Source organism: Apodemus sylvaticus, chromosome 7, assembly GCF_947179515.1.
Source record: "Apodemus sylvaticus chromosome 7, mApoSyl1.1, whole genome shotgun sequence".
NCBI classification, from domain to species: Eukaryota; Metazoa; Chordata; class Mammalia; order Rodentia; family Muridae; genus Apodemus; species Apodemus sylvaticus.
In genome coordinates, this window is record NC_067478.1 from 86,212,007 (window position 1) to 86,238,195 (window position 26,189).

At 42.7% G+C, this 26,189-nt stretch overlaps 1 protein-coding gene across 4 annotated transcripts in view; it reads left to right on the forward strand.

The window, feature by feature from the left end:
* The window catches only part of Arhgef12 (Rho guanine nucleotide exchange factor 12), a 132,197-nt gene extending 106,342 nt beyond the window's left edge, over nucleotides 1-25,855 (forward strand). For all 4 annotated transcript variants that reach the window (XM_052188598.1, XM_052188599.1, XM_052188600.1 and 1 more), the window contains 19 exons: nucleotides 1,556-1,688; nucleotides 2,283-2,318; nucleotides 2,835-2,989; nucleotides 4,165-4,311; nucleotides 5,462-5,547; nucleotides 7,993-8,118; nucleotides 10,019-10,133; nucleotides 12,813-12,913; nucleotides 15,279-15,356; nucleotides 16,437-16,512; nucleotides 16,839-17,006; nucleotides 18,317-18,404; nucleotides 19,361-19,447; nucleotides 19,566-19,645; nucleotides 19,902-20,135; nucleotides 22,023-22,493; nucleotides 23,212-23,534; nucleotides 24,443-24,512; nucleotides 24,990-25,855. In XM_052188598.1, the coding sequence (XP_052044558.1) occupies nucleotides 1,556-1,688; nucleotides 2,283-2,318; nucleotides 2,835-2,989; nucleotides 4,165-4,311; nucleotides 5,462-5,547; nucleotides 7,993-8,118; nucleotides 10,019-10,133; nucleotides 12,813-12,913; nucleotides 15,279-15,356; nucleotides 16,437-16,512; nucleotides 16,839-17,006; nucleotides 18,317-18,404; nucleotides 19,361-19,447; nucleotides 19,566-19,645; nucleotides 19,902-20,135; nucleotides 22,023-22,493; nucleotides 23,212-23,534; nucleotides 24,443-24,512; nucleotides 24,990-25,000 (2,585 nt within the window). In that variant the 3' untranslated portion in view covers nucleotides 25,001-25,855. The remainder of the gene's footprint in view (nucleotides 1-1,555; nucleotides 1,689-2,282; nucleotides 2,319-2,834; nucleotides 2,990-4,164; nucleotides 4,312-5,461; nucleotides 5,548-7,992; nucleotides 8,119-10,018; nucleotides 10,134-12,812; nucleotides 12,914-15,278; nucleotides 15,357-16,436; nucleotides 16,513-16,838; nucleotides 17,007-18,316; nucleotides 18,405-19,360; nucleotides 19,448-19,565; nucleotides 19,646-19,901; nucleotides 20,136-22,022; nucleotides 22,494-23,211; nucleotides 23,535-24,442; nucleotides 24,513-24,989) is intronic.
* Nucleotides 25,856-26,189: the final 334 nt, after the last annotated feature.

The following is a 26,189-nucleotide window of genomic DNA, read 5'->3' on the forward strand; positions in this document are numbered from 1 at the left end:
GCTTCTGCAGGTTGCCCTCTGACTTGTCTTGCATATCTTACACGTGCTTGCACACACACACACACACACACACACACACAAATGTAAAGAATGTTTTAATTTAAACAAAAAGGAAACAAGCAGGCTGTTCATGAAGCAACTGACTGAGTGTGATGTTAATGTAATAAGCACCCTGTTTTAAGTGGCCAAGGAGTTGCATAATTGGGGGCAGTAAGAAAGAAAATATTCAAACCAGCATACTTGTTAACGCGGTAGGAACAGTATGCGCATGTGCTGAAGGTTGTATTTGACAATAGGTATACGGCCATAATAATGAAAACATATTCGATTGATTTTCAGGCATTTAGAATCATCCTGCTAGGTAAAGTATAAAATAGATATTTCATTGAGACCACAGATCAGAGATGTAAGAACAGGAGAAGGAAATATGTGGATGGACATTAAATCCCTAGCCTGACAGACAAGAGAGTTGACACTCTCCTTGATGTAGTAAAATGGACCCATATTTGGATTTCTGTAATACCTCATAACCCTACCAGTAATGACATAACTATCATACATTGGGAGGGGCAGAGAATGAGCAGAATCCCTGGAGATAAAGATACAGATTGTAAATCAAAAGTGTTATTTGGAATTGATCCACTCTAACATCTGCTCTTAGAGATGAGAAAGGAGGAGGCGGGAGGAGGCTGCTCCTTATCACAAGACATGGTGCTGGTCTTGCCGTTTTAAAAAATTAATTTCATAGTTTTATTTATGTGCACCTTGCATATTGATCCTCTCACTTCCTTTTTACCTTTCTACCTCCTGTGTCCGCTCACCACGTCTCTCTTCATGTTTAGTCATTTTTGGTGACTCACTGAGCTTAACCAGGGCTCTCTCCATGCCCTGGGGTTCAGAGCTATCTTTGGAACATAGGGGACTCAGCAGAGAATATACAGCTAAAGACACCTTTCCCCAGATCTGTGCATAGGCAGCAGTCCAGAGGTAGAGGGTGTGCGTGGAATTGAGGGATTCTCTTCATTCAGGGTCAGACTCAGGCCAGGAGGCTTGTGTGCAGGCTCCCAACCTTCCACCTCAGCCGCTCGCCCCTTAGTTTGTAAGAGAATGCTTGAAAACTGATGTTCCTGCCAGGTGTGGTCCTGCATGCTTTTAATCTCATCTCTCAGGATGTAGAAGCTGGCAGATCTCTGGGAATTTAAGGCCAGCCACAAGCTACCCAGTATCTCAAAAAAAAGAAAAGGAAGGAAGGAAGGAAGGAAGGAACGAGGGGGAGAGAGAGAGAGAAAGAGAGAGAGAGAGAGAGAGAGAGAGAGAGAGAGAGAGAGAGAGAGAGAGAGAGAGAGAGAGAGAGAAGTAATTTAAGTTTTCCCCATTTGTGTTTTAGTGCATTGGAGAGTTTTATATACTAAATGTTTTATTCTAACTAGCCTATTTAAATGGAATGTAGCCATGATTTAGGCTAAAGTTCTCCTGGGAACTAATGAGGTTTTGGGGTTATTGCTATTGCTGTTTTATTTTAAACAGTTAGTGACTCTGACTTTTGTCATCTTAGGAGCAAAACCAGTGGGAGAAGCGCTGGCGCCTGGAGACTGCGCAGACAGCACCCCTCGCATGCCCAGTACTGCTTTTGACTTCCCTCCTCCTCTGTTAGATCAAGTGCAGGAGGAGGAGTGCGAAGTAGAGAGGTAATTCATAGAGCTCTGTGCATTGCTTAAGTCCTTCCTTCGACCTAGCATTTTTAATATATATATATTTAAGATTTAGTTATTTATTTCAAGTATGTGGCTATACTGTTACTTTCTTCAGACACACCAGAAGGGGGCATCAGATCCCATTACAGATGGTTGTGAGCCACCATGTGGTTGCTGGGAATTGAACTCAGGACCTCTGGAAGAGCAGTCAGTGCTCTTAACCACGGAGCCATTTCTCCAGCCCCAATTTATTTCTTTTATGTTTTATACAACTCTGGTTGGTAATACATATTAAATCCTACTGAAACTTTTTATGTTAAATAACTTCTTTATCTTGGGTATATCTATCTTTCTTTTTTGTTTGTTATTGTTTTTGTGTTTTTGAGACAGGGTTTCTTTGTATAGCCCTGGCTATCCTGGAACTTGCTCTGTAGACCAGACTGGCCTCAAATTGCCAAGCTCAAAATCCACCTGCCTCTGCCTCTTGAGTGCTGGGATTAAAGGTGTGCGTTGCCACTGCCTAGCTGGGGCTGTCTTTCTTGGTCTCCAGTTTGCTTTCTTGTGATTTCTTATTCTCTATTGTTTTAGGGTGGCAGAACATGGAACCCCAAAACCCTTTCGGAAGTAAGTAAATCTTTAGTAGCTTTCATTTAAATAGAGCCTCTCCCCTATAAGTCCCAATTGTAAAGGAAAATATAAGTATGTAAAGGAAAGTATAAGGGAATGCTCTCAGTAAACCCAGACCGTCCGTGGGCCACAAACAAGCGTACATCCAGGAAGAAGGCGTTAGGAGGGGAGAGGGTCTTAGGCTCAGTGCTGAATCAGATGCAGCAGTCTACCTGGTGCACAGTAAGTGTATGCTCATGAGGTTGGGGTGATAGCTCAGCTGTTAAAAAGTGCAAGGACCTCAGTTGAGATGGTGAATGCCCAGGTAAGAAGCCAGACATGACCAGACCGTCATAAGGAACAAAGTGAAGGGCAGTTAGGGAAGACACCGGAAGCCAACCTGGCCTCCACATGCATGTGCATACTTACATACATGCATCCATACACACATGAACGTACACAGAAGATTTGTGAGTCTCTGTCATCCACCTGAAGCCCTCAACAGAATTTCCCACTTGTCTGTTGATTTATTAGGTTTGACAGCATTGCCTTTGGAGAAAGTCAGAGTGAGGATGAGCAGTTTGAAAATGACCTGGAAACAGATCCACCCAACTGGCAGCAGCTCGTTAGTAGAGAAGTGTTACTGGGACTGAAACCTTCTGAAATCAAAAGACAGGAAGTGATTAATGGTAAGTTTAATCAATCTGTTGTTGACCTGTAGATGGAGATTTGCCAGATTGAAGCCAATATCTCAGCCTTGGAATTTGCTTATTTTTTATTGGCCTTTTGTTTTAAACAAAGACAAAATTAAACTAGCTAGGTTATCTTTGAGCCTTTCAAAACCGTACAAGCAATGGTACGATTTGCATTTAGCTTTCGGGATATTGACGATTCTTAGCATTATAGGTATGGAATTTGAAAAGCGTCAGTGGGACACTTTCAGGGTCTGTTGTAGGCATAGATTATCAAGAGTGAGCTAAGCTTAAAGAGACTAGCTGAGCAACTGGTGGTGCGTAATGAGCGCATAGGCAGGACTTGGGCCACCCACGTATAGGCCACAGGCCATCATGGAGGGGGATCAAAGCAGGAGCTCATTCAGTCAGTCCCATCACACCTACAGCAGCAGAGCAGAGAGGGTGAGGCTCCTGTGTCCTTCCTCTTGTGCTCATCTGGCCTTCTCCTGCCCTATGCTGCCCCAGACCTCGAGCCTAGGGAATAGTGCCGCCCATGGTGTGCTGGGTCCTCCCGTAGGTCCATTAGCAAGATGGCCCCACTCCAGATCTGCCCACAGACCAACCCGTTACAGGCATTTACTCAACTGAGACTCTTTCCCCAGGTGATTCTTAAGTTGTGGCAAGTTGACATCATAGTTACCCTAAAATGTACGTAACAAGTATGTGACATGTATGCTGTACCTTCTGCTATCACTGTGACTTGATTTCAATAGATATCTTATTTTTGATTTAGTAAATGAGATTTAGTAAAGTTTATAGAATGATTCCAGAAATGAGGTTTTATGGGCAAATACAGAAATTTAAATCTGCTATTACTTTGGAAGAGTGCTTAAGACTATCTTATTAGATTTTACTGTATTCTGGTGTTATAAGTTCATATTGTAAATGAGTTTGGGAGTATCTGTTAATTAACTTTCTAATATAAAATACTTTCGAATGATACTTTTCATTATTCTGCTGTGTAGGAAAATTTCATGGATCAGTTTGGTTCTAAAGACCTATCATCCTTTCTAAACATTAAATTTATTACATAATGCATTTCCTACTTAATGACAATGGAAGACTATTTGGTCCCATGGAGTGAGTCTAAATAAAGCAACATTCTGTTCCTCTTTCCCTCCTCTGCCTAGAACTGTTCTACACTGAGAGAGCTCATGTCCGAACACTGAAGGTTCTTGACCAAGTATTCTATCAGCGAGTGTCCAGAGAAGGGATTCTATCACCTTCAGAACTACGCAAGATTTTTTCAAACTTGGAAGATATCCTTCAACTTCATGGTAAGAAAAGTTGGCTTGTGATTGTTGTGTCTACATTTCTAGTAGAGAAAAGACTGTGTAAAAGCACCTCTATGACACATTATAAATAGCTGAGTACCTAGCAAAGTTCATTGAGGATCTAGCAGAGAAAGATGATTGGATCTTTGACTAAATATTTTCCCTATCATTTTCTAGTAGTCTGAACTTTTTGTATATCAGTGGCCTTTTATGTACATATGGACTTTTCTGATCTAAAGTTAGTACTTAAAATAAAAAACATGAATAATGAAAGTTACCCTTGATATCCTGTCAATTACTATATGTATGTAGTAGTTTTAAAATGTATATCATATATAATAATATGCATGTAAATATATTTTATAAAGAGTAACATTAAATGAATGATTAGATCATTCTCAGCAAGTTTTACTGTTCTGTGCTTAGGCACATTTTGTGTGTCTTGCTCCAGTCACCTCCCCTGGACTTCTGAGGGAGTGTAGGATGTTCTTCTCTCTGTAAGCCACTGTTTTCTCTGTGACCTTAATTTTCAGTCGTTCTTGGTCAAAGGAATTATCAGTTTGTCAGGTAAAGCAATTCTTTTTGTGGCCATTTCAGGTTTGATTGGTATGCAGTGTGTGGTTTACATCCAGTCTTTCTGAGCTGGGCTACGGAGTGAGACCCTGAGGGCGAATCCATATTTAGTGTAGCCACACCATAGGCAGTGTGCTCGTTCCTAACAGCAGAGCTTACAGTGTTAGGACCTGTTTCCAGGAAGAGCTGTTGAGATCTAGCAGTGTAAGTGCTGTGTGCAGAATACATTAATGGAGATTGACAGCAGCTACACTACTCTGAAAACTTTAAAAAACTACAGTTAACTGCTTGGATTTTTGTTTGTTTGTTTGTTTGTTTGTTTAAAAGATTTATTTATTTACTATATGTAAGTACACTGTAGCTGTCTTCAGACACTCCAGAAGAGGAGGTTAGATCTTGTTATGGATGGTTTGTGAGCCACCATGTGCTTACTGGGATTTGAACTCAGGACCGTTGAAAGAGCAGTCTGTGTTCTTAACCACTGAGCCATCTCTCCAGCCTTAGTTACCCACTTTGTACTACCAGTAGTTCAAATTAGAATAAGTCTGGACTTCATCTTTTTTTCTTTTTCCTCCCTTAGTTGGGTTGAATGAACAAATGAAAGCTGTCCGGAAAAGGAATGAGACTTCTGTTATTGATCATATTGGAGAAGATCTGCTCATCTGGGTAAGGAAATTGAGAATGTCTTTTAAATATTTTTATAGACATTTGATCAGATTCTGGGATAAGTAATAAATGTGTCCAAACTAAACATATCCAATTTGCAGAGTTAATATGCAAAGTTGAAAAGGGTTCTGTATATTATTTTATTGTTTAGTTTGTTCTAATCAGTATGCAGTCAGACTCAGTGCTCCATCTCATTGAGATGCAGGTACACTGGGTCCTTCTCTTAAAGGAGAAAGAGTAATGCATCCTGTCAGTTTAGGTGACACAGAATGTCTACCATCTTCTGTTGTTCCGATCTTAAACATGTACTGTATAATATTAGGTAATTATACTTCTTAAGTGTCAGTAGTGAAAATGACTTAAACTTATTTCTAGTATAAGGAATCCAGAGGCTGTAGTAACTGCAACTTTTGCCTGTCTTTCTGTTCTGAGTTTAGCCTGAGCTAAGTATGGTGGGAAACTATGGGAGGTTTCTCTGAGCATCCTGTCCGTAAGAGAGAAAGAGTACAAACTTTGACCAGCCAGTTAGAATACTATTTTATTTTGTTGTGTATATGATTGTTTTGCCTGTATGTATGTGTGTGCACCACATTAATGGCTCATGCCCACAGAGGTGAGAAGAGGCGTTAGATCCAGTTTGCAGTCCCTGGAACTGTCACTAGAGATTGTTGGGAACCGAATCTAAGTTCTCTATATGAAGAACAAGTGCTTTTAACCACTCAGCCATCTCTCCAGCCTCTGATTGTCAACTTATAGTGAACAAAACTGTATAGTTCTAGAGGTGACGATTCAGGCACATAGCTTCTGTTGTCACACAGTGTATGGTGGGAAACTCTGGGAGGTTGGTTGTTTTGTTTTAGGCAGGGTTTCAGCAACGAGACTCACCCCGACCTGACTGCCTCTGCTCCTAAGTGCTGAATTGAGTGGGCGCAGGGCAGGGAAGAGAGAGGAGAGAGAAGGTTTAGAGAAAATTTTCCCAGTCTTAGTCCCTTAGATGACTGCAGAACTGCTAGGATCCCAGCATTTTCTTTACAAACCCACCCGTTCCTCATGTTCCTAGTCCCTGTAACCTGCCATTGATTTTGCCAGTCTCATCCTTCAGCATTTATTTTTCAGTGCTAGTGATTGAACTCAGGGCCTTGTGGGTCTCTGACACAAGTGTTCAACCACTGAACCACATTCTTAACCTGAGCTAAGTATGGTGGGAAACTCTAGGAGGTTTCTCTGAGCATCCTGTCCGTAAGAGAGAAAGAGTACAAACTTTGACCAGCCAGATAGAATACTATTTTATATAACCTACTTGAAGAAAATGATTCATCTATAGATATGCTACAAAGGAACATTTTACAAAATAACTTCCTATATGATAGACTTTTGGAAATGTGGAATGTTGCATGGAAAAACCTCATAACTAAGTACAGAACACTTGTTTTCAAGTGTAAAAGTAGTAAGTAGCTTCAAAGTTATATGTGCAATACCCACACTCAAGACATGGGCAGGATGGCTGGGCGTGTGAGGCCAGCAGGGATAGCCTAGGGCAGTGGTTCCTAGCCTGTGGGTCATGACCCCTTTGGGAAATGGACTGACCCTTTTGCAGAGGTCATCTAAGACTATCAGAAAACACAGACATGTACATTATGATTCATAACAGTAGCAAGATTACAGTTATGAAGTAGCAACAAAGATAATTTTATGGTTGGGGGTTCACTACAACAGGAGGAATTGAATTAAAGGGTCAAAGCTTTAGGAAGGTTGAGAACCACTCTAAAGCAAATATAAACAAAATAGAGGTGATAGTATATAACAAAAAAGGTTTTTTGACTTATAAGACTGCCTCATGAGTAAAGCAGTTGTTAGGCGTTTCATGAGAGCCTTCAAGCTAGGGTATGAGTAAACCTACAGAATAATTAAGACAAACACATTTACAAGAGAAGATACTAGTAAGAGGCATATATAATATATATTTGCAGAAGAGATTTACAAATTAATGGCTCTATGCCCAGGCCCCCTTTAGCCCCTGCACAGGTTCTGTTTGCACTCGGCTTGCGAGTGACTGTAGTGCATTTCCTAGTGAGGAGGAAGGAAAGCTTGTGACACATGGGTTTCCTTGTAGAGCAGTAGGAGAGTTCTTGTGAAGGAGTCAGTCTGTGAAAATGAAATAGGAATCGCAGTCTCCAGGCATTTTATGTCTCATCCTCCCCAGATGTCAACCTTTCTAACTTGGAAGCAGTGTAGACTGAAAGGTAGTATATTATAGGCTGCTGGCCCACGGACGCCGGCCGATGGCCTGTGGCATCGGTGAGTCCTTAATGTAGCACCATTGCTCCTGCCTTTACATACAAAGTCCCGTCTCCTGCATTTGAGACTGCTCCCTGGGATGTCGAAGGGCTGAGGCCTCACAGATGCCCAGTGTCTCTGTCTCATTTCTCTGCGTTCTTGGCACAGTTCAGCGGACCAGGGGAGGAGAAGCTGAAACACGCTGCGGCCACGTTCTGCAGTAACCAGCCTTTCGCCCTGGAGATGATCAAGTCTCGCCAGAAAAAGGATTCTCGGTTCCAGACTTTTGTGCAAGTGAGTTAAGCAAGTTATGTGACCCCCCCCCCCAACAAGCTTTGTATTAGTTATAGAATAAACGAGGAATTGTGACTTACAATGTTCATCTGTGTTAACAGTAATTTTCCCCCTCATTTATGTTTTTTATTTTGTGAATATGGATATTTTACCTGAATATATGTTTGTGTACCAAGTATGTGCATGGTCCTGAGAGGCCATTGACTCCCTGGGGCTGGAGTTGCAGATAGATACCAGCTGTCGCCACACGGGTGCTGGGAGTTGAACCTGGCTCCTCTGGAAGAGCAGCCAATGCTTGTAACCACCGAGCCATCTCCTTAGCCCCAGCCAGTATGTCAGCATCGTAAAAGAGCTCTATATTTCATCTTAAATTACTGGAAGGAATAAAGAAGTTTTTGGAATGATGAATAATAAAAAGTACACATGAAAATTGAAACCTTTGACATAGCTATCCATGTTCTCAAAGCAGCTTTAATTAGGAAAAAGCCATATTCAGTTGTTTTGGGGTCTCAGCAAGCGTTCCCCACTGAGCTACAGGCCTGGCCTTTTTTAATAGCCTTTTGTGGTAAGGTCGTATTAAACTGGCGAGGCTTGTTCCTCCGTCTGTACTTCGTGCCAGCCATGTGTGCTACTGGGCCTGACTCGTATTCAATCATGAAAGGCATGTTGTTTAAGTTTGAGACTTTTTTTTATCAGGCTTGCGAGGATTGTAACAGAACTGGGGTAGGGATGGGAGTAGATGAGAGTCTGCAACTGTGGCCCTAGGCTGTCTCCAGCCACCTGCTGTTTTATAAATAAAGTTATTTGAACACCATGCATCTGTTCCCTGTTGCTGCATTGCTAAGCAGCAGTCACAGCTTTTAAGTTTAAGAGTATGGCTACAGTGTAAAAGGACCCCTCTCCCTTGGATTTTATCAATGCTCTCTATAGAGTTGTAATCCTCACCTGAAGCCAATGACTGATCTATCTATCTATCTATCTATCTATCTATCTATCTATCTATCTATCATGTATCTATGTATGTATGTATGTATGTATGTGTGTATGTATGTATGTATCTATCTATCTATCCATCTATCATTTGTAAACACAAAATGAGGTCCTGCTCTCCGGCTCATTGGCCAGGAACTAGTCCCAGCTCCCCGGGACGCCCGTCTCTCTTCCTGTGGCCTTTGAACAGTCAGCATAGGTGGGTTTTCGCTTTCTTTCCAAGCCAGTAGGAATGCTTTTCTCTGGTCCAGATCACTTTTAAGGTTAGGGGCTGAGAGATGGCTTGGTGGGTAAGAGCACTTGCTGCTCTCACAAGAACTAGAATTGGGGTCCCAGCCACTGCTGATCCAGATAGGCTAGGTCGCCTCTTTATGATTAAATCAAAATCAAGTGATAGTAAACTAATTATAGAATAGCTTCTGCCCATACTCCAGGGGATGGGATCACATATACCTGAAAATGGGAATTTTATTTTTTTATTACATAAAGCTATGCCCATTCATCTATCACTGTTCTTTGTTAAAGCAGCAGACTCAGTTGTTTGAAAAACTGGCCCACAGAGTCTGAAGTGTGTGTTGTTTTATTATTTTAAGGTTTGTAGACCTCCGATGCATATAAGCTACCACATCCAGACTAGTGATCCAGGGTATCTACTTAGAATAGTGGATAATAAGTTAGTAAATGACTTTTTTTTCTTTATCATTTTTTTAAGACAGGGATTTTCTGGGTGGCCTTGGCTGTCCTTGAACAGAAGTAGGATTGGCATGCAATTTTTCTCTCATTTTAGAAGCATCTTTGTCTAATAATCAGGCCTCTGATATAGTGCATTTCTAGTAAATACATGATACAGGTTTTGTAATTATTTGTCCTAATATGCTTTGTTAGTTGACTTCTTCCACTTTAATTTTAGGATGCTGAGAGCAATCCCCTGTGCCGTCGTCTTCAGCTGAAGGATATCATTCCCACCCAAATGCAGAGGCTCACCAAGTACCCGCTTCTTTTGGATAATATTGCCAAATACACAGGTACAGCATTTTGACTGAAACAAAGGTTGGGAACTGGAGAAATGGCTTAGTGGTTGAGTGCTCTTGCAAGGAACAGAGTTGGGATCCCAGCAGCCACACCTGGTGGCTCACAGCCACTATAACTCCCAACCCCATGAGGACTAACACCCTTTCTGGGCTCTGTGAGCACCCACATACATCGATTCTTATACAGATAATGCATACGTGTACTTTCTTTTAAAGTTAAGAACTAAACCCAAGAATATGTTCTGATAAATAATCTCTCATAGCATTCTGATGCATAGAATTATTTTCTGCTAGCTGTATGGCAGACATTTCCTGAGAAGACGTAGTGGTGTCTTCAGCCTGTGTGGATTGTGCCCTCTAATAGTTCAGACACAGAGTTTGGCCAACTGTGGTGCAAGGGTCACATTAAGGTCTCTGCCTGGTTTTTATTTCAAAATTATTTTTTAAAGACAAAGTGTCACAGAACCTGGTTCATCATGAACTCCATATGTAGCTGGGGGTGGCCTTGGACTCTTGCTCTTACCTCCTAGGTCAGTGGTTCTCAACCTGTGGGTCAAGACCCCTTTGCAAACCTGCCTCTAAAAGTATTTACATTGTGATTCATCATAGAATCAAAATTGGAGTTATGAAGTAGCAATGAAAATAACTTTACGAAAATAATATCACGACATGAGGAACTGTATTAAAGGGTTACAGATTTAGGGAGGTTGAGAACTGCTGTCCTAAGTGGTGGGATTGTGGGCACGCACCTCCACACCTGCTTCTCACTGCCTGTTTCTGTCAGTAAGCTTTTATTGGAGACAGCATGTGGAGGCCGTCTGTTTGTATGCTTTCTCTGAGAGCTTTTGCACTCAGCAGCAGAACTGAATATTTGGAGCAAAGGTCATTTGGCCTTCAAAGTATAGATTAATTGTCACCTGACCCTATGGGAAAAATTCACCCATCTTTGTTTTGGCATTTCTGATTGCTTTGAAAGGCTCTATACTAGGTCAGAGAGATGTTATGTATCTATGAAAGCACTTGTAGGAAGCTGAATGAATGCATTATCATTTTAACGTTCTCATCTTGAGACAAGAAATGATTCTGAGTTTTATGCCACAGACTCCTGGTTCTTTCACTTGAGACTAGGAATGTGTATTGGGGATCACAGACTATAGCACCTAGCATAAATGTGGCTTACATCTTACTCTTCTGGGGTGGGGGAGGTGGCTCAAGACAGGGTTTCTTTGTGTAGCCCTGGCTGTCCTGGAACTCACTTTGTAGACCAGGCTGGCCTTGAACTCAGAAATCCACCTGCCTCTGCCTCCCAAGTGCTGGGATTAAAGGCATGTGCCACCACCGGGCTTACATCTTACTCTTAATGTATCTGTCCAGTGGGGCCATCACACTGTGTGAAGATTGCAGTTTACACTCTAGTCTGGTGGCTCTCTTCAGTTCAGCGATGACAGTGTGATTTTGGTGAATGTCATCTCTTAGCACTGCTAGTTTTGTACTTGTTCTTCCTTTAAATGTGGTCTCAAATTCAAACTTATGCTGAAATTCTTCAAACTTATTACACAGAGGACACTGCATAAGAGACCCAGTGGTCCTAGTTATCTAGGTTATACACTGTGGTTTCAGGAGAGGAGAGGGTCCTGTTTGTACAGTGTACAGTGGCCTCCTTTGCCAGTGCACGGCATTGGGTTTAATACAGTGCATTATTCTTGCACGTGAGCTCTGTATTGTGATTTCTTCTTTCTTTTTTCATCCTTTTAGTACTGAGATTGATGTGTTTGCACATTAGGCAAGGGCTCTATCAATTAGCTGCATTGCCAGTCCCTTAAAACAATATTTCGAGCTGGACAGTGCTGACACACACCTTTAATCGCAGCACTTAGGAGGCAGAGACAGGCGAATGTGAGTTTGAAACCAGCCTGGTCTATAGAGTGAGTTCCAGGAGAGGCAAAGATACATAGAGAAACCCTGTCTTGAAAAACAAAGCAAATATTTTGGGACAAATCTTAGCATGTAGCTAAGGCTATCTGTAAGCTTGTGATCCTCCTGCCTCAGCTTTGTGAGTAGCATGCAACTCCATATTTGGCTTAAAAAAAAAAAAAAGAACAACAACAACAAAAAAAAAAAACCATTTAGGGCTGGAGAGATGGCTCAGTGGTTAAGAACACTGACTGCTCTTCTGAAGGTCCTGAGTTCAAATCCCAGAAACCACATGGTGTCTCACAACCATCTGTAAAGAGATCTGATGCCCTCTTCTGGTGTGTCTGAAGACAGCTACAGTGTACTTAGAATAATAAATAAATCTTTAGGCTGAACTGAGCTTGCAGAGGTCCTGAATTCAAATTCCCAGCAACCACATGATGGCTCACAACGGTGGTTAGTTGTGTAGCATCAGTACACAGTGTACTCATGCTGTGAGGTTACAGTGTACTCATATACATAAAATAAATAAATCTTTAAAAAAATGTTTTTTAATAAGAATGTATATTTTAAGTTATGATAATCAGAAGTTTGACCTGTGTAAAGACTACCTGGATAGAGACTGTGCTATAGGTTTTAACATGGTATAAAAATGGTAAAGGTATTCGTGTATGTCTTCTTACACTCATTTGAATAAAATGAAGTTATGTGTGTGAACATTATCTTTTTTCCTAATTTTCTGTTTCATCCCTGTATTAGAATGGCCTCCAGAAAGGGAAAAGGTGAAGAAGGCTGCAGATCACTGTCGTCAGATCTTAAATTATGTAAATCAGGCTGTCAGGGAGGCAGAAAATAAGCAGGTAAGAAGGAAAAACAAGATACAGGGCAGCACTGGGGACCATTGAATGTGAATATGTGGAACTTGAAATAACAGAGGATCATCATCCAGCTGATGAGCAGGGCATTGTGTGCTGCTCAGAAGTGTTGTTTGAGTCAGAATGATGAAGGCCCAGGAGGACATTTGGCACTGTCTACTAAATTAAATGGCCTGTGCCTGGACTTACCTCTGTGACCGGCAGTTCTGTGTGTAGTGATTTACTGAAGAGAAGTGAAGAGAAGTTATTCATGGTCATTCTAGGCTGGCAACAGCTCAGGAATTCAGCAGGAGAGCAGGTAAAGCAATTGTGGTGCACTCAGAAGGCTGCCAGAGACAGACAGAATGGAACTAATTTACTTTGTAATGACTGAAAGAGACCAGATGCAAAAGAGCACATACACATAATTTTATTTGTGTGAACTTGTAAGATACTAAACTGATTTGTGATAGGAAAATAAATAAGAAAGATAATTGCCACTGAGAACATAGTGTAGAGATCTAATCGGGCAGAAATATAAGGAACCTTTCTAAGGAGACCATGTCTTCATGTCTTGGTAGGAGATTGAGTTGTGCAAGTGTATTGTTTGTCAGAATTCATGAAAAAATACACTTAAAATGCATGCCTCTTACTGTGGGTAAAGTTTTAAAAAGGAACCCAGGGGACTGGCAAGATGGCTCAGCAGATGAAGGCCGCTGCTGTCAAGCTGACAACCTGGGTTCCATCTCTGGCACCCACAGGGTGGAAGGAGAGAACCGAGGCCCCTGCAAGCTTTCCCTGACCTCCACCTGAGGCACCCACACATAAGCATGCATATGCACGCTCACTTACGCATACACAAACCTTTAAAAAGAAGCCACTCGTCAATACTGAGCTTAATGTTATGCACTCTGTATCGGTATACATGCTACAGTATTCAGTGGGGTGTGGACTTCTCCGAGATTACTTAGAAATGCCTCTAGAGCATAAGGCAAAGCCAACTGTAGGAGGTGGAGAGACGGACAGTCTGATAGGCACAGTGAGCACTGATTGTGGAGTGCTCTGTGCCCATGCGTACGTAGAAGAGCCTTTTTGCATTTATGATGAGGGGATGCTCAAACCCTTTGAAGCAGTCATTTTTAGAAATTTATTATACAGACATATCTATGTAAGTGTACAGCATGCATGGTTAGACATTTATCCTACAACATATTTTAATGGGGGTACAATGCGCACATGACTAAAAACATATTTTATTACTGTATCATTGTTATTGTCAGACATTGTAAGTAACCTCAATGCCCATCAGTAAGGTGTATTTACACAGAATTTGAAGCGTGAATGCTATGTGGTTGTTTAAGACAACACATCTCTCTGTGTGCTACCATAAAGCAATCTCTGAGGTATACTGATAAACCCTGTACACAGGGAAACAGGAATGCGACTTACTTTGCTTCTCTCTTGCTCCGATAAAACACTTAGGAACATCCTCTTGGAGAGGAAAAGGTTTATCTGGCTTTTCCATCTTATGTCCATCTTATGTCCGTCCTTGGGAAGCGCAGGCAGGAGCCTGGTGGCAGGAACCGAAGCAGAGACCAGGGAGGCAGCTTACGGGCTTGCTCCCATGGAGTGCTCAGCTGCCTTGGTATACAGCTCAGGGCCACCTACTCAGGATTGGCATTGCCTTCAGTAGTCCAGGCCCTCCAACATCAATCATTAATTAAAACGATGCCCCACAGACTTGCCCACGGTCTGATAGAGGCATATTCTCAATTGAGGTTCCCTCTTCCAGATGTGTCAAATTGAAAAACAACAAAAAACCAGCAGTCAGCATACTATATGAACAGATAAAAGGTACTGGGCTACTAAAGGAATGCCAATATTGTACTCCTACATCTTGTTTTTAAAAGGCTGAAATATATACACAACACACACAGAGACAGACTCATACACATGTGCATTCTGTTTGCATAGAATTTTCTCAAAAGTCACTCAAGATATGAACATCAGGATTGCTTCTTTAGAGAAAACAGGAGGGTGTCAGGTGGGATGAGAGTGCTTTTTGTTATGTATATATTATAGTACCTTCTGAATTTTGTACTGTGTCCATGGTTTATATGTTCAGGAAATAGGTATATGCTTACTTAGTCATCACCAGGTTAAATAAAATCAGAAGGGGAACTAGGAAGTGAGTTTCTCCAGTGAAGAGGAAAAGGTGTGCTAAGAAGGGAGGGGCTTGTCTGTCACAGCTGGTATTGCGGTTTGTAAAATGCAGATTTACAAGTTACAATTTACAAATTAGGATGTGATTCAGAACAAAGAGGTCACTGGTGCCCAAGTCTAACCTTGGCTCCATCCGTTTAATTTTCAGCGCTTAGAAGACTATCAGCGTCGCCTTGACACCTCCAATCTCAAGCTGTCAGAATACCCAAATGTTGACGAGCTCAGGGTGAGAGATGGTCTAATCATACTTAAAAACATAAAGGAGTGTGTGCTAAAGACCTGGCAGGCAATTAACACCCAGTGGGAACAGCCATCCTGGAAGGAGGTCTGCTGGTAGAGTGCCTGCATTTGTGACCTCCGCCTCCTTGTTGAATGTCTGCTCTGTGTCAAGGGTGCATTCATGTTTGTTACAGGAGTTACTTTGTGAGAAGCTGTGACTATGTGGCAAGAATTGTTTGAGGTCTTGGGAACAGGAGTTACTAGAATATTTTAATTTGCTCTCTGCTTTTACTATTTACAACAAGGACTTTTCAGATCACTGAGTAAATTTTTCTATGACACTTTTGAAAAGCATGAGGGTTGAAATCAATATAAGAACAGCTAACTATTCACTAGCTGCAACTTGTGATTCCTAGATATTAACATTAATAACATTTTTAGGATATTAAGTTTCTTTTTTAAAAATACCAGTTCACTGGTGGTTGTTTTGGCTACTTAATATGTATGTAAAATAAACTTGTGTGTTATACACAATGGTTTTATCAAAAAGCACACTAATGTGTGTATTCCCTTACCTTCCAAAAATGCAAGTTCCCCTCAAGATGTTAGTGCTAAGACATGGCTAACAAGTAAGTTGCTGGCAGTGACAGTACTTGGCATTCTCATAACAAGTGCTGTCTGCTAAAACTGTCTTTGGGAGGCTGGAGAAGTGGTTCAGCAGGTAGAGTTAGAATTCCTGACTCAGAAACCTTGTTCCTATGTGCATGTCCAGCGCGCATCATCTGCATCCGGCTTATTGCAGCTAAGGTGAGGATCTGTAGTGGCTCTTTGTAATGCTGTTCACAAGCCAGTGCTCGCTGCTCCGGAGGGAGGCACGAAGAGCACACTCACGGATGCTGTTCTGTGAGAAGCGTCTCCTCTAGAAGGTTTTGTGCAGGCTGCTTTAATGTGGACGGTTCCGTGGTTGCTTGTAGATGATGCCTTTTCTATTAAGACTGCTCTGAGAAGATACAGTTAGAGGGGCTGGGGCTCCACTGATGAAGGGTTCTTGAAAGTAATTCACGTATAACTCTTTTTACTTTCACAGAATTTGGATTTAACAAAAAGAAAGATGATTCACGAAGGGCCGTTGGTCTGGAAGGTGAATAGAGATAAAAGCATCGGTGAGTCTTGTGTTCTGTGGTGTGAGGGAGAGCCGGCCAGGGGGAGGCGCAGTCATCAGGTTTCACACAGAGAGCAGAGCTGTTCTGCAGTGTCCGACCATTGAGGGAGCTCTGCTTGTGTGTTTGTTGTTGTTAAGTGTAAAGCAAGTTATGTGAGCTCTCAGCTCTCAGCTGATGCTCCTAAGAAACATACTAAAATGAACTATTTAAAATGAAATTTAAAGAAGATACTTTACAAATCTGAATTAGCTAGGTTTTCCAGAAGTGATTTCCTTTGCCAGATTAAATTTCTGTACTTAGCAGTTTCCCTGCATTTTTATTTCTAGATCTTTATACACTGCTGCTGGAAGACATTCTTGTGCTGTTACAAAAGCAGGATGACAGGCTGGTGCTCAGGTGCCACAGCAAGATTCTGGCCTCCACGGCCGACAGCAAACACACCTTCAGCCCCGTCATCAAGCTGAGCACAGTGCTGGTTCGACAGGTGGCAACAGGTGAGCGCAGGGATGCGAACTGTGCAGGAGCTGCAGTTGTGTGAGCAGCACAGCCGACACCTGTGGATTTGTTATGTTTATGTGTGTGAAAATGTGAATGAAATCTGTCTGTTGTCCAGACACTGGATTGAAACGTTATATCTCTAAATTATTTGAGACAGCAAAGTTGTCTCGCTGGTTTTCTGCATTTGAAATTTTAAATACATTTACTTTGGTGTTTATTTTATGTTCAAATTGGTGATAAATACCAGGAAAGGTGTGAGTGCTTTGAGGGTACCTCCAGCGACATGGCTGTCATGGTGTGTTTGTGTGTTGGAAAGAAGTGAAAATTGAGGAGGTAGGTGAATTTATTTTTTTATTACGTATGGGTGTTTTGGCTGCATATGTATCTCTGTGCCATGTGCGAGTCAGATGCTGTTGGAGGCCAGAAGAAGGCATGGATTCCCTAGAACTGGAGGTGACAGCTGCCATGTGAGTGCTAGAACCCAGGGCTCTTAACTGCTGAACCACTTTTCAGCCCTGAATTTTTTTTTTTGGTGTTTTAAATATCAGTCTAAGTTGGTAAGCTACACTTTAACTGTATTATGGTAAGCTCCTTTATGTAATGTAATTTCATGACAGCAAAATTTGCAAACTCTTTCCTGCAATATTTCCCAAACATTCTTAACAACTTAGAAATATAGCAGTTTAAAACAAATGCGAAAGGAGTAGTGTAGACGTGTGCCTGTGTGTGTACATGTGCCTGTGTGTGTACATGTGCCTGTGTGTGTACATGTGCCTGTGTGTGTGTGTGTGTGTATGTGTATTCATATAAGCATTTTCATTTCAGGATTATAGGCTCATTAGAACTCCAAAGCACATACCTGGGCAGGACAGAGCCTTTACAGGACAGAACTTTTATGAAGTCAGTTATGTTTAATGTTTGAGGATTTCATCTATGTATGTAATAGAAAGGTTGGGTTAGATTCACTTCCTGTTCCCATGCCTGATTTCCTCCCTTAACCCCCCCCCCTTACTTTTCTGTCCCAACTTAATGTGCTCTTTATTTCAATCCCCAGAGTTCAAGGAATTTGAACTTTGACTTTTTTTTAAATTAAGTTCTAGGTTGACGTTTATAAACATTATTAAGTTATAATGTAGCTTACAGTAAGTTGCACAAAATTTAAATGTATATACTTGATAAAGTTTTTCAAGGTGAAAATATGTAATTTTTATCTAAATTAAGATGCAGAATGTTAATACCTGCCTCTGGGAGTTTCCTCATGGCTTGGCCATAGTAGTAGAGTGAATTTTGTTTTCTTCTTTTCTAGATAACAAAGCTTTATTCGTCATTTCCATGTCAGATAATGGAGCCCAAATTTATGAATTGGTAGCACAGACGGTTTCTGAAAAGACGGTGTATGTATCAGATTTAATTACCTTTTTCTAATTGATATTGTATTATCCAAAGTATAAAATAAGATTTATTTCACTGTGTGTGTGTGTGTGTGTGTGTGTGTGTGTGTGTGCACATGTGTGCAGGTACCTGCAGAAGCCAGAAGAGGAGAGTATCAGGTCCTCTGGGTCTGACGTTACAGGTAGTTGTGAGCTCACTGGATGGGTGCTGGGAACTGAACGGCTGTCTTCTTGAAGAGCCACAGAATCTCTAACTGCTCAGCCATCCGTTCAGCCCACAGACTTTCTTTTATAATAAGATTCTAAAAGACGCTGTAGAAATCAAGTACTTCCTCTTGAATTCTTTTGGGAACATTCTTCTTAAGAATTTGCTTCTTGGACTAGAGAGAGAGATGGCTCAGCGGTTAAGAGCATTGACTGCTCTTCTGAAGGTCCTGAGTTCAAATCCCAGCAACCACATGGTGGCTTACAACCATCTGTAATGGGATCCGATGCTCTCTTCTGGTGTGTCTGAAGACAGCTACAGTGTACTTACATATAATAAATAAATAAATTTAAAAAAAAAAGAATTTGTTTCTTTTGAGATTGAAGTTTTCTGAACTCGAGGTCAGCCTGGTCTACAGAGTGAGTTCCAGGACAGCCAGGGCTATACAGAGAAACCCTGCCTCAAAAAACCAAAAAGAGATGGAAGTTTTCATTTTTATTTTATTCTACTAAAAGTAAATTTTGTAAAGAGAACAATTTTTAGAAGTTCCAAGTTAATCTTTTAAAGGGGTAATGTGCTTATGTTAGGATTTTCTTTAAAGTATCTTTTAGAATCTCTACAAGAGTGTGCCAAAATGAAGATGTTCTCTGTCAGCACGGCGTGTTTGGGTTTGTTTTCTCCTTTCTGTTGTATGTGTATTTACGGGGTGTTTCTGCTTTCCTCCCATGTTCTGGATCTTTCGCACCCCCTGAAGCTGGCAAGACCTCATCTGCCGAATGGCTGCGTCAGTGAAGGAGCAGTCCACCAAGCCGATTCCCCTCCCCCAGCCGCCACCTTGCGAGTGAGTGCCGTTCCGTTCAGTTCCGGAAGACGTGAGCAGTGCTTCACTTGAACACCATGACATTTGGGCATCTTCTGAAGTTCAAGGATTGTTTCTTTTCTTTTTCCTTTTTTTATAGAGGAGACAATGATGAAGAAGAACCAGCCAAGTTAAAAGCGGAGCACCATGATCTTTCAGTCGCTGGTCTGCAGAGTCCAGGTAAGCCGTGTAGACAAGTATGTAGGATGTGACATGTTACCTATTAAAACAAAGATTCTGCCAGCCCAACCATGCGTGTCAGCAGATACTGCCTTGGAGCCTCCCGTGGGCCAGCACACAGTGCTCGGGCTGTGTGCTTTCCCAGCGGATGACCTCTGTAGCTTATGTGGCTTACCTCTGCCCCAACATGAATGTTCTGTGTTGAAAATGAAATGTCTGTTTAGGTATAATCTACCTTTTCTGTTCCACCGAACAGACAGAGTTTTGGGATTAGAATCTCCCTTAATTTCGTCAAAACCTCAGTCTCATTCACTGAATACCCCTGGCAAATCAGAGGCAGAACATCTCTTTGTGACGGCAACACAGTTTGCAAAGGAACAGCATGCAAATGGGACACTCAAGGAAGGTGATGGCGGCTATCCGGTCACAATCCCAGGTCCACACTTGCCTGTGTCAGAGGAGCGGTGGGCATTGGACGCACTGAGAAATTGTAAGTTTTTTCATAACTTGTGGAGATACTAAGTACCAGAGTTGTATGGTGTGTTGGGAAGCCTTCAGAGAGAAAAAAGCAATGTGTTGTTGTGAAAAACACAAAAGTCTAACCTATGATTTTTTTTTTCCCAAGAAATTTATGGTCTAGTTGGGAAGATAATAGGACCCCACTGCCACTTTAAAAAGCAAATATGCCAGGAGTAAAAAAGGCTCTGTGTGTTTGTGTGTGTGCGTGTGTGTGTGTGTGTGTGTGTGTGTGTGTGTGTGTGTGTAGGGAAACAGCAGATAGAAGCAGAAGAAGATGCGCTTGTTATCTGAGAATGATTAAGATCAAAACAAATGTGTAGAAGAGAGTCATTGAGACAAAAATATCCTCAGGAGCAGGAGCTCATGCAGGAGTCACAGCATGCTGCAGGAGTGGGAGCAGAGCAGCTGGCCTGTGCACTGTAAGGTGCATGAGTGCAGGACACAGATGTAGACATCAAGAAGGTGGCCTGGAAGTCTCACTGCTGTGAATTTTAAATACCAGGTTGTAGCTTCCATATTTGATGGACAGAAACATCATAGGAGCTGTTGTATGTTACACATGCTCTACATTTTGTATGGAGATTTAATATTCTTCATAATAGCTTCTAACTTGCACACGCGTGAGTGCGCGCACACACACACACACACACACACACACACACACACACGCACGCACTGTCTTGTTTGCTGCCCCTTCCCTAGCTCCTCCAGCCTTGCTGAGAAAGAGAGCTGCTCAGGGATTTGGATGGAAAGAGGCTTGCAGCAGTGCCCTTACCCAGGCCGCTATTACAGTCCTTAGGCTCAAGGCTGGAGGGTTCAGACTAGAACAAGCACTAGACAAGGAGTCACTCCATTCTTAGCGCACTTGACTTCTGTGGATGTGCAGGCAAAGGAAAGGGAGTGTCTGGTGATACTTTCAGTACTCTCCTGGGAAAAAGAGCTGCGCAGACCACGGTGCATCCCTGCCTCCATCATGGCTTTTCTTGTACAGTGTGGAGTAGGAGCTCCACCTCAAAATGTCACCGTCCAGACAAGGAGTGGCAAGCAATTCCAGAGGAGTGGTAGTGGGACATGGAGTTTTAGAATTGGCATTTTGGGGAGAGATTAAGGTGCTTGAGACGGGAAGGTTTTCTCAGACCTGAGCTCTTTATTGGCGAAGCAGAAGGTCAGTCTGAGGTGGAATCAGGAAGTTGCAGTTATTTAAAATCTCCTTTATTCTGCATTCTCCTGAGGTGACGGACTTAGTGATGTCTGATAGTTAGATGGCTTCGTCCTAGGGCTGACATCACATGCAGAAGTTTGGCATAAGACTAGCCCAAGGGTAAATTGGATCTTAGTTTAAACATCCTAAAGAAGCCATGCCACTCATAAGGTAATTTAAACCAACAAAACCTAATGAATACTTACTTTGGAACTTACATGTACTGCTACCAAATCATTGGAATTTAAGTTTTCTATACTATTTTATTGCCTTTGCCATTTAGGAAAATTGTTAGAAAAAAATAATGCCTATAAATATAGAGTCTGCTCTTGAGAAGAAAATCATTTGCTGGCCTAGCAGAAGCATAGTAGATCCTTGGTGTCAAGTATATTTAGGACTTCTAAATAGGAGGCCTCCCTATTCAAAATGCATGACTCTTGTCAGTGTATTTTAATGTTAACGGTTGTGCAGAAGGTATATTTTTGATTGCATGTTTCAAGACAAGAATGATTGTGTAGTATTAATATTTTGGTTGTATATTATTGTGTCCTTAGTTTTAGAGGGGATTGGAAACTAAGCTGCCAGATTTCGCCTGGCAGTGAGGCTGTGGTAACCAGTTTCCCCCTCTGTTCTCCTCTTCCTGCCCTAAATCTCCAGTGAGCTTGTTGAAGCAGTTGCTGGTCCAGCAGTTAGGTCTTGCCGAGAAGAGCACTCAGGAAGACTGGCAGTCCTTCTCAAGATACGGGCCAACTGCTGAGGAGGTGCAGGCAGCCAGTGGCCTCCGGGACTTGGAAAATGTTAAGGCTTGTCATGCCGGGGAAGGACAGGTGTCTTTTAAAACTGGAACTGGTGACATTGCAACTTGTGACAGTCCACGGACTTCAACTGAGTCTTGTGCTGCACAGGATTCAGTGATACTGGCATCCCAAGACTGCCAGGCAAGTAACATTGTAGTAATGGACCACATGATCCTGGCCCCAGAGATGCCTCCTGCAGAGCCAGAAGGGGGTCTGGATGACAGTGGAGAGCACTTTTTTGATGCCCGTGAAGCACATAGTGATGATAATCCATCAGAAGGTGATGGAGCAGTTAAAAAGGAAGAGAAGGATGTTAACTTACGCATCTCAGGCAAGTGGCTTTCACATTCCAACTTTGATTGTGATTAAACTGTCTTATATGCTGGAATGGATGTTGTTTCAGAATCTAAGGTGTGTGTGTGTGTGTGTGTGTGTATTTATATATACAACAAATAGTCTGTTCTTTGCCAGAAATTGTCACAGGGTCTGGGAGACTGGACAGTGAAAAATGCCAGAAACTTCACTGTTCCTAAGAAGCTTAAGTGCCCGCAGGGAAAGAGTTAATGGTAAATAAAAAAGCAGGTGATTTACATCAGATGGTCAGAAGCATTAGAAGCAATAAGGCCAGCTACAGCCAGGGCAGAGTAGTGAGAGCAGACGTGGTGACCGGTCTAAGCAGGAACCGAAGTGCAGGGAAAGGCCATGTGGGTACAGTGTTGAGCAGTGAGCACCGGCAGAGTGTGGAGGGAGGGGCAGGAAAGCAGCAGGGCCCGGGAAAGGGTGTTTGGCAGGGGACTGGTATTCAGGTTGTCATGTAAGGACTTTGTGGCTAAAGCGTTAAACTCTTAAAACTCTGACTAATACGAAGTTATTTGGAAATTATTGTGAAAGTTTACTAAGGTTGTCTTTAATCCGAAATAAATTCTGGTAGAGTTAAAACTAAATTGGGAGTGGGTGGTTCCTCCACCATGGTAGTTTTTCAGGTTGACATTATGACCTCATTCCGATGGCAGTGCTAATCTCATCAAACTGTCCTGTGTCACCAATAGGAAACTGTTTGATCCTTGATGGCTATGATGCCGTGCAGGAGAGCTCCACAGATGAGGAGGTTGCCTCCTCATTCACCCTGCAGCCTGTGACAGGCATCCCCTCTGTGGACTCCAGCCGCCAGCAGCAATCTTCCCCTCAGAATGCTCCTTCCCGTTCCGAGGGGGCAGTTTCACCATTCACATCAGAGTTCCTGGTCCAGCGACGCTGGAGAGCTATGGAGGATGCTTGTTTTGAGATCCAGAGTCCCTCTCCTTGTACAGATTCACAAAGCCAAATCCTGGAGTACATTCATAAAATAGAGGCTGACCTGGAACACTTAAAGGTATGTGTGTCCCCTTTCAGCCTCCGTAGCACTCGGTCCTAAGGACACAGTGGCAGAGTGCAAGTTTGGAATGATAGAATCCTGATGTCCAAAGGTGGTCCAGGCCCCGTGTCTGCCCGTTTTTATTTTCTTTAACTGTTAATCACGAGTAGGCCTGGATCAAAGCTGGTGTTGACACCGTTTGCCTTGTGACAAATTAGAAGAACGAGAAAACTGTAGGCCTGAAACTAGTTACCTGTTTTTTGGGTTTCTCGGTTTTAAGATCTAAATACTGGGTCAGTTGGTTTCCATTGTGCTGGATGATGCGGAGGGCTTTCCTGGCTGTCAATCATGGCCAGGAAGTGCCGTGAGCTGCTGTAGCCTGTCACTTACATGTGCCTCATAAATAGTGTGGGCAGTTTCCCGGAGCCACGTCAGGTAGCCACTCCAGTGGTATTTGTTATCAAAAACCAGGAGCCCAAACGGAGCTTTGGAAACTGGTAGTAAAAGACATTACTGTGCTGGTTCCTATGAAAGGGACTCTATTTTATTTTTTATTGAAAATAAGCTATTTTCATACAATATTTTCAGCTCTATGTAATAGGTGTTTTCATTCAATCTCACGTATGTCATTGTGTGGCCAGCAAGGCAGGGTATCCTGGCGGCCTCTGTGTTCATCTGTCACACGATGCCTTTCCTGGGTGACCTCTGCCCTGGCAGATCACCTTTACTCCCTTCCCCTTGCACAGAGAGGTAGGTTACTCAGTCAAAAGAAACTGCCTTCCTTCCCAGCTAGCAGCATCCTAGTGGTCATTGTTCATGTTGAAATTGGGGGTCATGTGCCTTTAACAAGGAGTGCTTTCATTCCCATTATCAACTAAATTTTATTTTTCTTGTGCCATCCCCATGAAAAATCTTGGCTGTTACAGAAGGTGGAGGAAAGTTACGCTCTTCTTTGCCAAAGGCTGGCTGGCTCGGCCCTCCCCGACAGGCTGTCAGGTATGCGACGGTGGGTTGACCCTGACCAGCAGTACACTGGTAAATCATTCATTATTCCTCAGTATGAAAACCTGTGATTTCATTCCTGTCCTTAAAAACCCGCTTGTTTCTAAGCACCATGCATCAGGTTTGCTGACTCCGCTCTCCTGCTCTTAGAAGAGCTGTGGTTGTCAGTCCCTGTGCCAACCCTCATCTCTCTCTTCACCTTTCCAAACTGAAGGCAGAGCGGAGGGAAGCCTGGTAAAGCCCTGCTCAGTAGGCCCTGTGCCGGGCCGCTGCCCCTCCCCCAGAGGAGCCCTGCTGTACTCTGCTCTCCTGACAGGCCAGCGTGGCCCTGGCTGTGCTAAGCCAGCGTATCCTCGCTTGCCTGTGTACTTTAAGTTTATATTTCTGATTTAGAAGTGAACAAAACTGTGTGTTCTTCACAATGTTAATTTGCTCTTATTTTGAGTTTCCACACATCTTCTTCCTTCTCAGATAAAAGTTAGAGCCCCGTGTGTATCCTGGAGGTGACTGCAGGTTGTTGGATTCTGAGTGTCGGCCCTGTATCAGCCACATCCCGGCTCCAGTGTGGACAGAGAGAGAGTGACAGAGGATCTGCCTGGAGCCACCTGGGCTCAGCCGTGCCCTGGGCGCCCCACATGGGACTGGCTCTTCATTCGGGCAGCTGCGCACATCTGTCAGTGAGGGGTGCCAGGTCTCTCTCCTCTCCTCACTATCAGAAATGCATTTTGATTCAGAATAAAAACCAAATGTATAGAGCTTTGGGTGTAGGATATAAAATTGTACGTAGGTAAGAAAAAGAGAAAAATCAGATGTATTTATTTGACTTCATTCCGTATTTGAAAGCACACTTTAATTTTTACTTTGCCTTGTTTTGTTTTTAATTGAGTAGTGAGAGTTTTAGCCCTTTGTATTTAGCACACCCAATGATCAATTGTTCCTGAAGCCAAGCCAAGGTCAGGTCGGGGACGGGAAGGTTAGTAGACAGGCAATGCCGAAGAGGAAGGAGGACCACCTGGCCCTCGCTAACCTGTCACCCAGCCCTCCTGTCCAGAAGGCTGCCTTTCTGAGGATCATCTCAGAGGTGCTGCATGACTCCCCTGTGTGGATGCCTTGAGCTGTGTGTGCCCTGGTGCTCAGAGCAGGAGGACCTCCTCCCAGCCCAAGGCGAGCATCTCCTACTGGGTTCCATCCCAGGAAATGAATCCTCAGTACACTAAATGGTGGGCACTTGAAAATGGGTGTATTTCCCTTGTCATTGTCTTTTCTATTGATAGTTGGGATTTGGGAGAGAAGAAAACAAATTTTTATTTTCTTGATTATAAATTTGTTATTCTTGGTATTGTTGCATTTGTATAATTATACATTGACTGGCACTTGTATGAAATATTCCCTGCAGAGTGAGCAGGAAATAGGAACAAAGAAATGGAATGCTTCAGTGGTGGTGGGGGTGCTGCAGAGGGGGGTGGGGTGGGAGAGGAGTCTGAGGAGGTTTTCGAAACTGAATCACTACTGAGTTGAACCATGGCTGTCACTAGCCACGGGTACTGCTGATTATAAGGCCAGTAAGAAAATTAGTACCTGGACGTTTGACTCTAAGGTTTTGCACTGATGGTGCCAAAGGGCTCTAAGTAATAGGTAGAGCCAAGGGAGGGCAGAGGAAGGCGTGAAGGA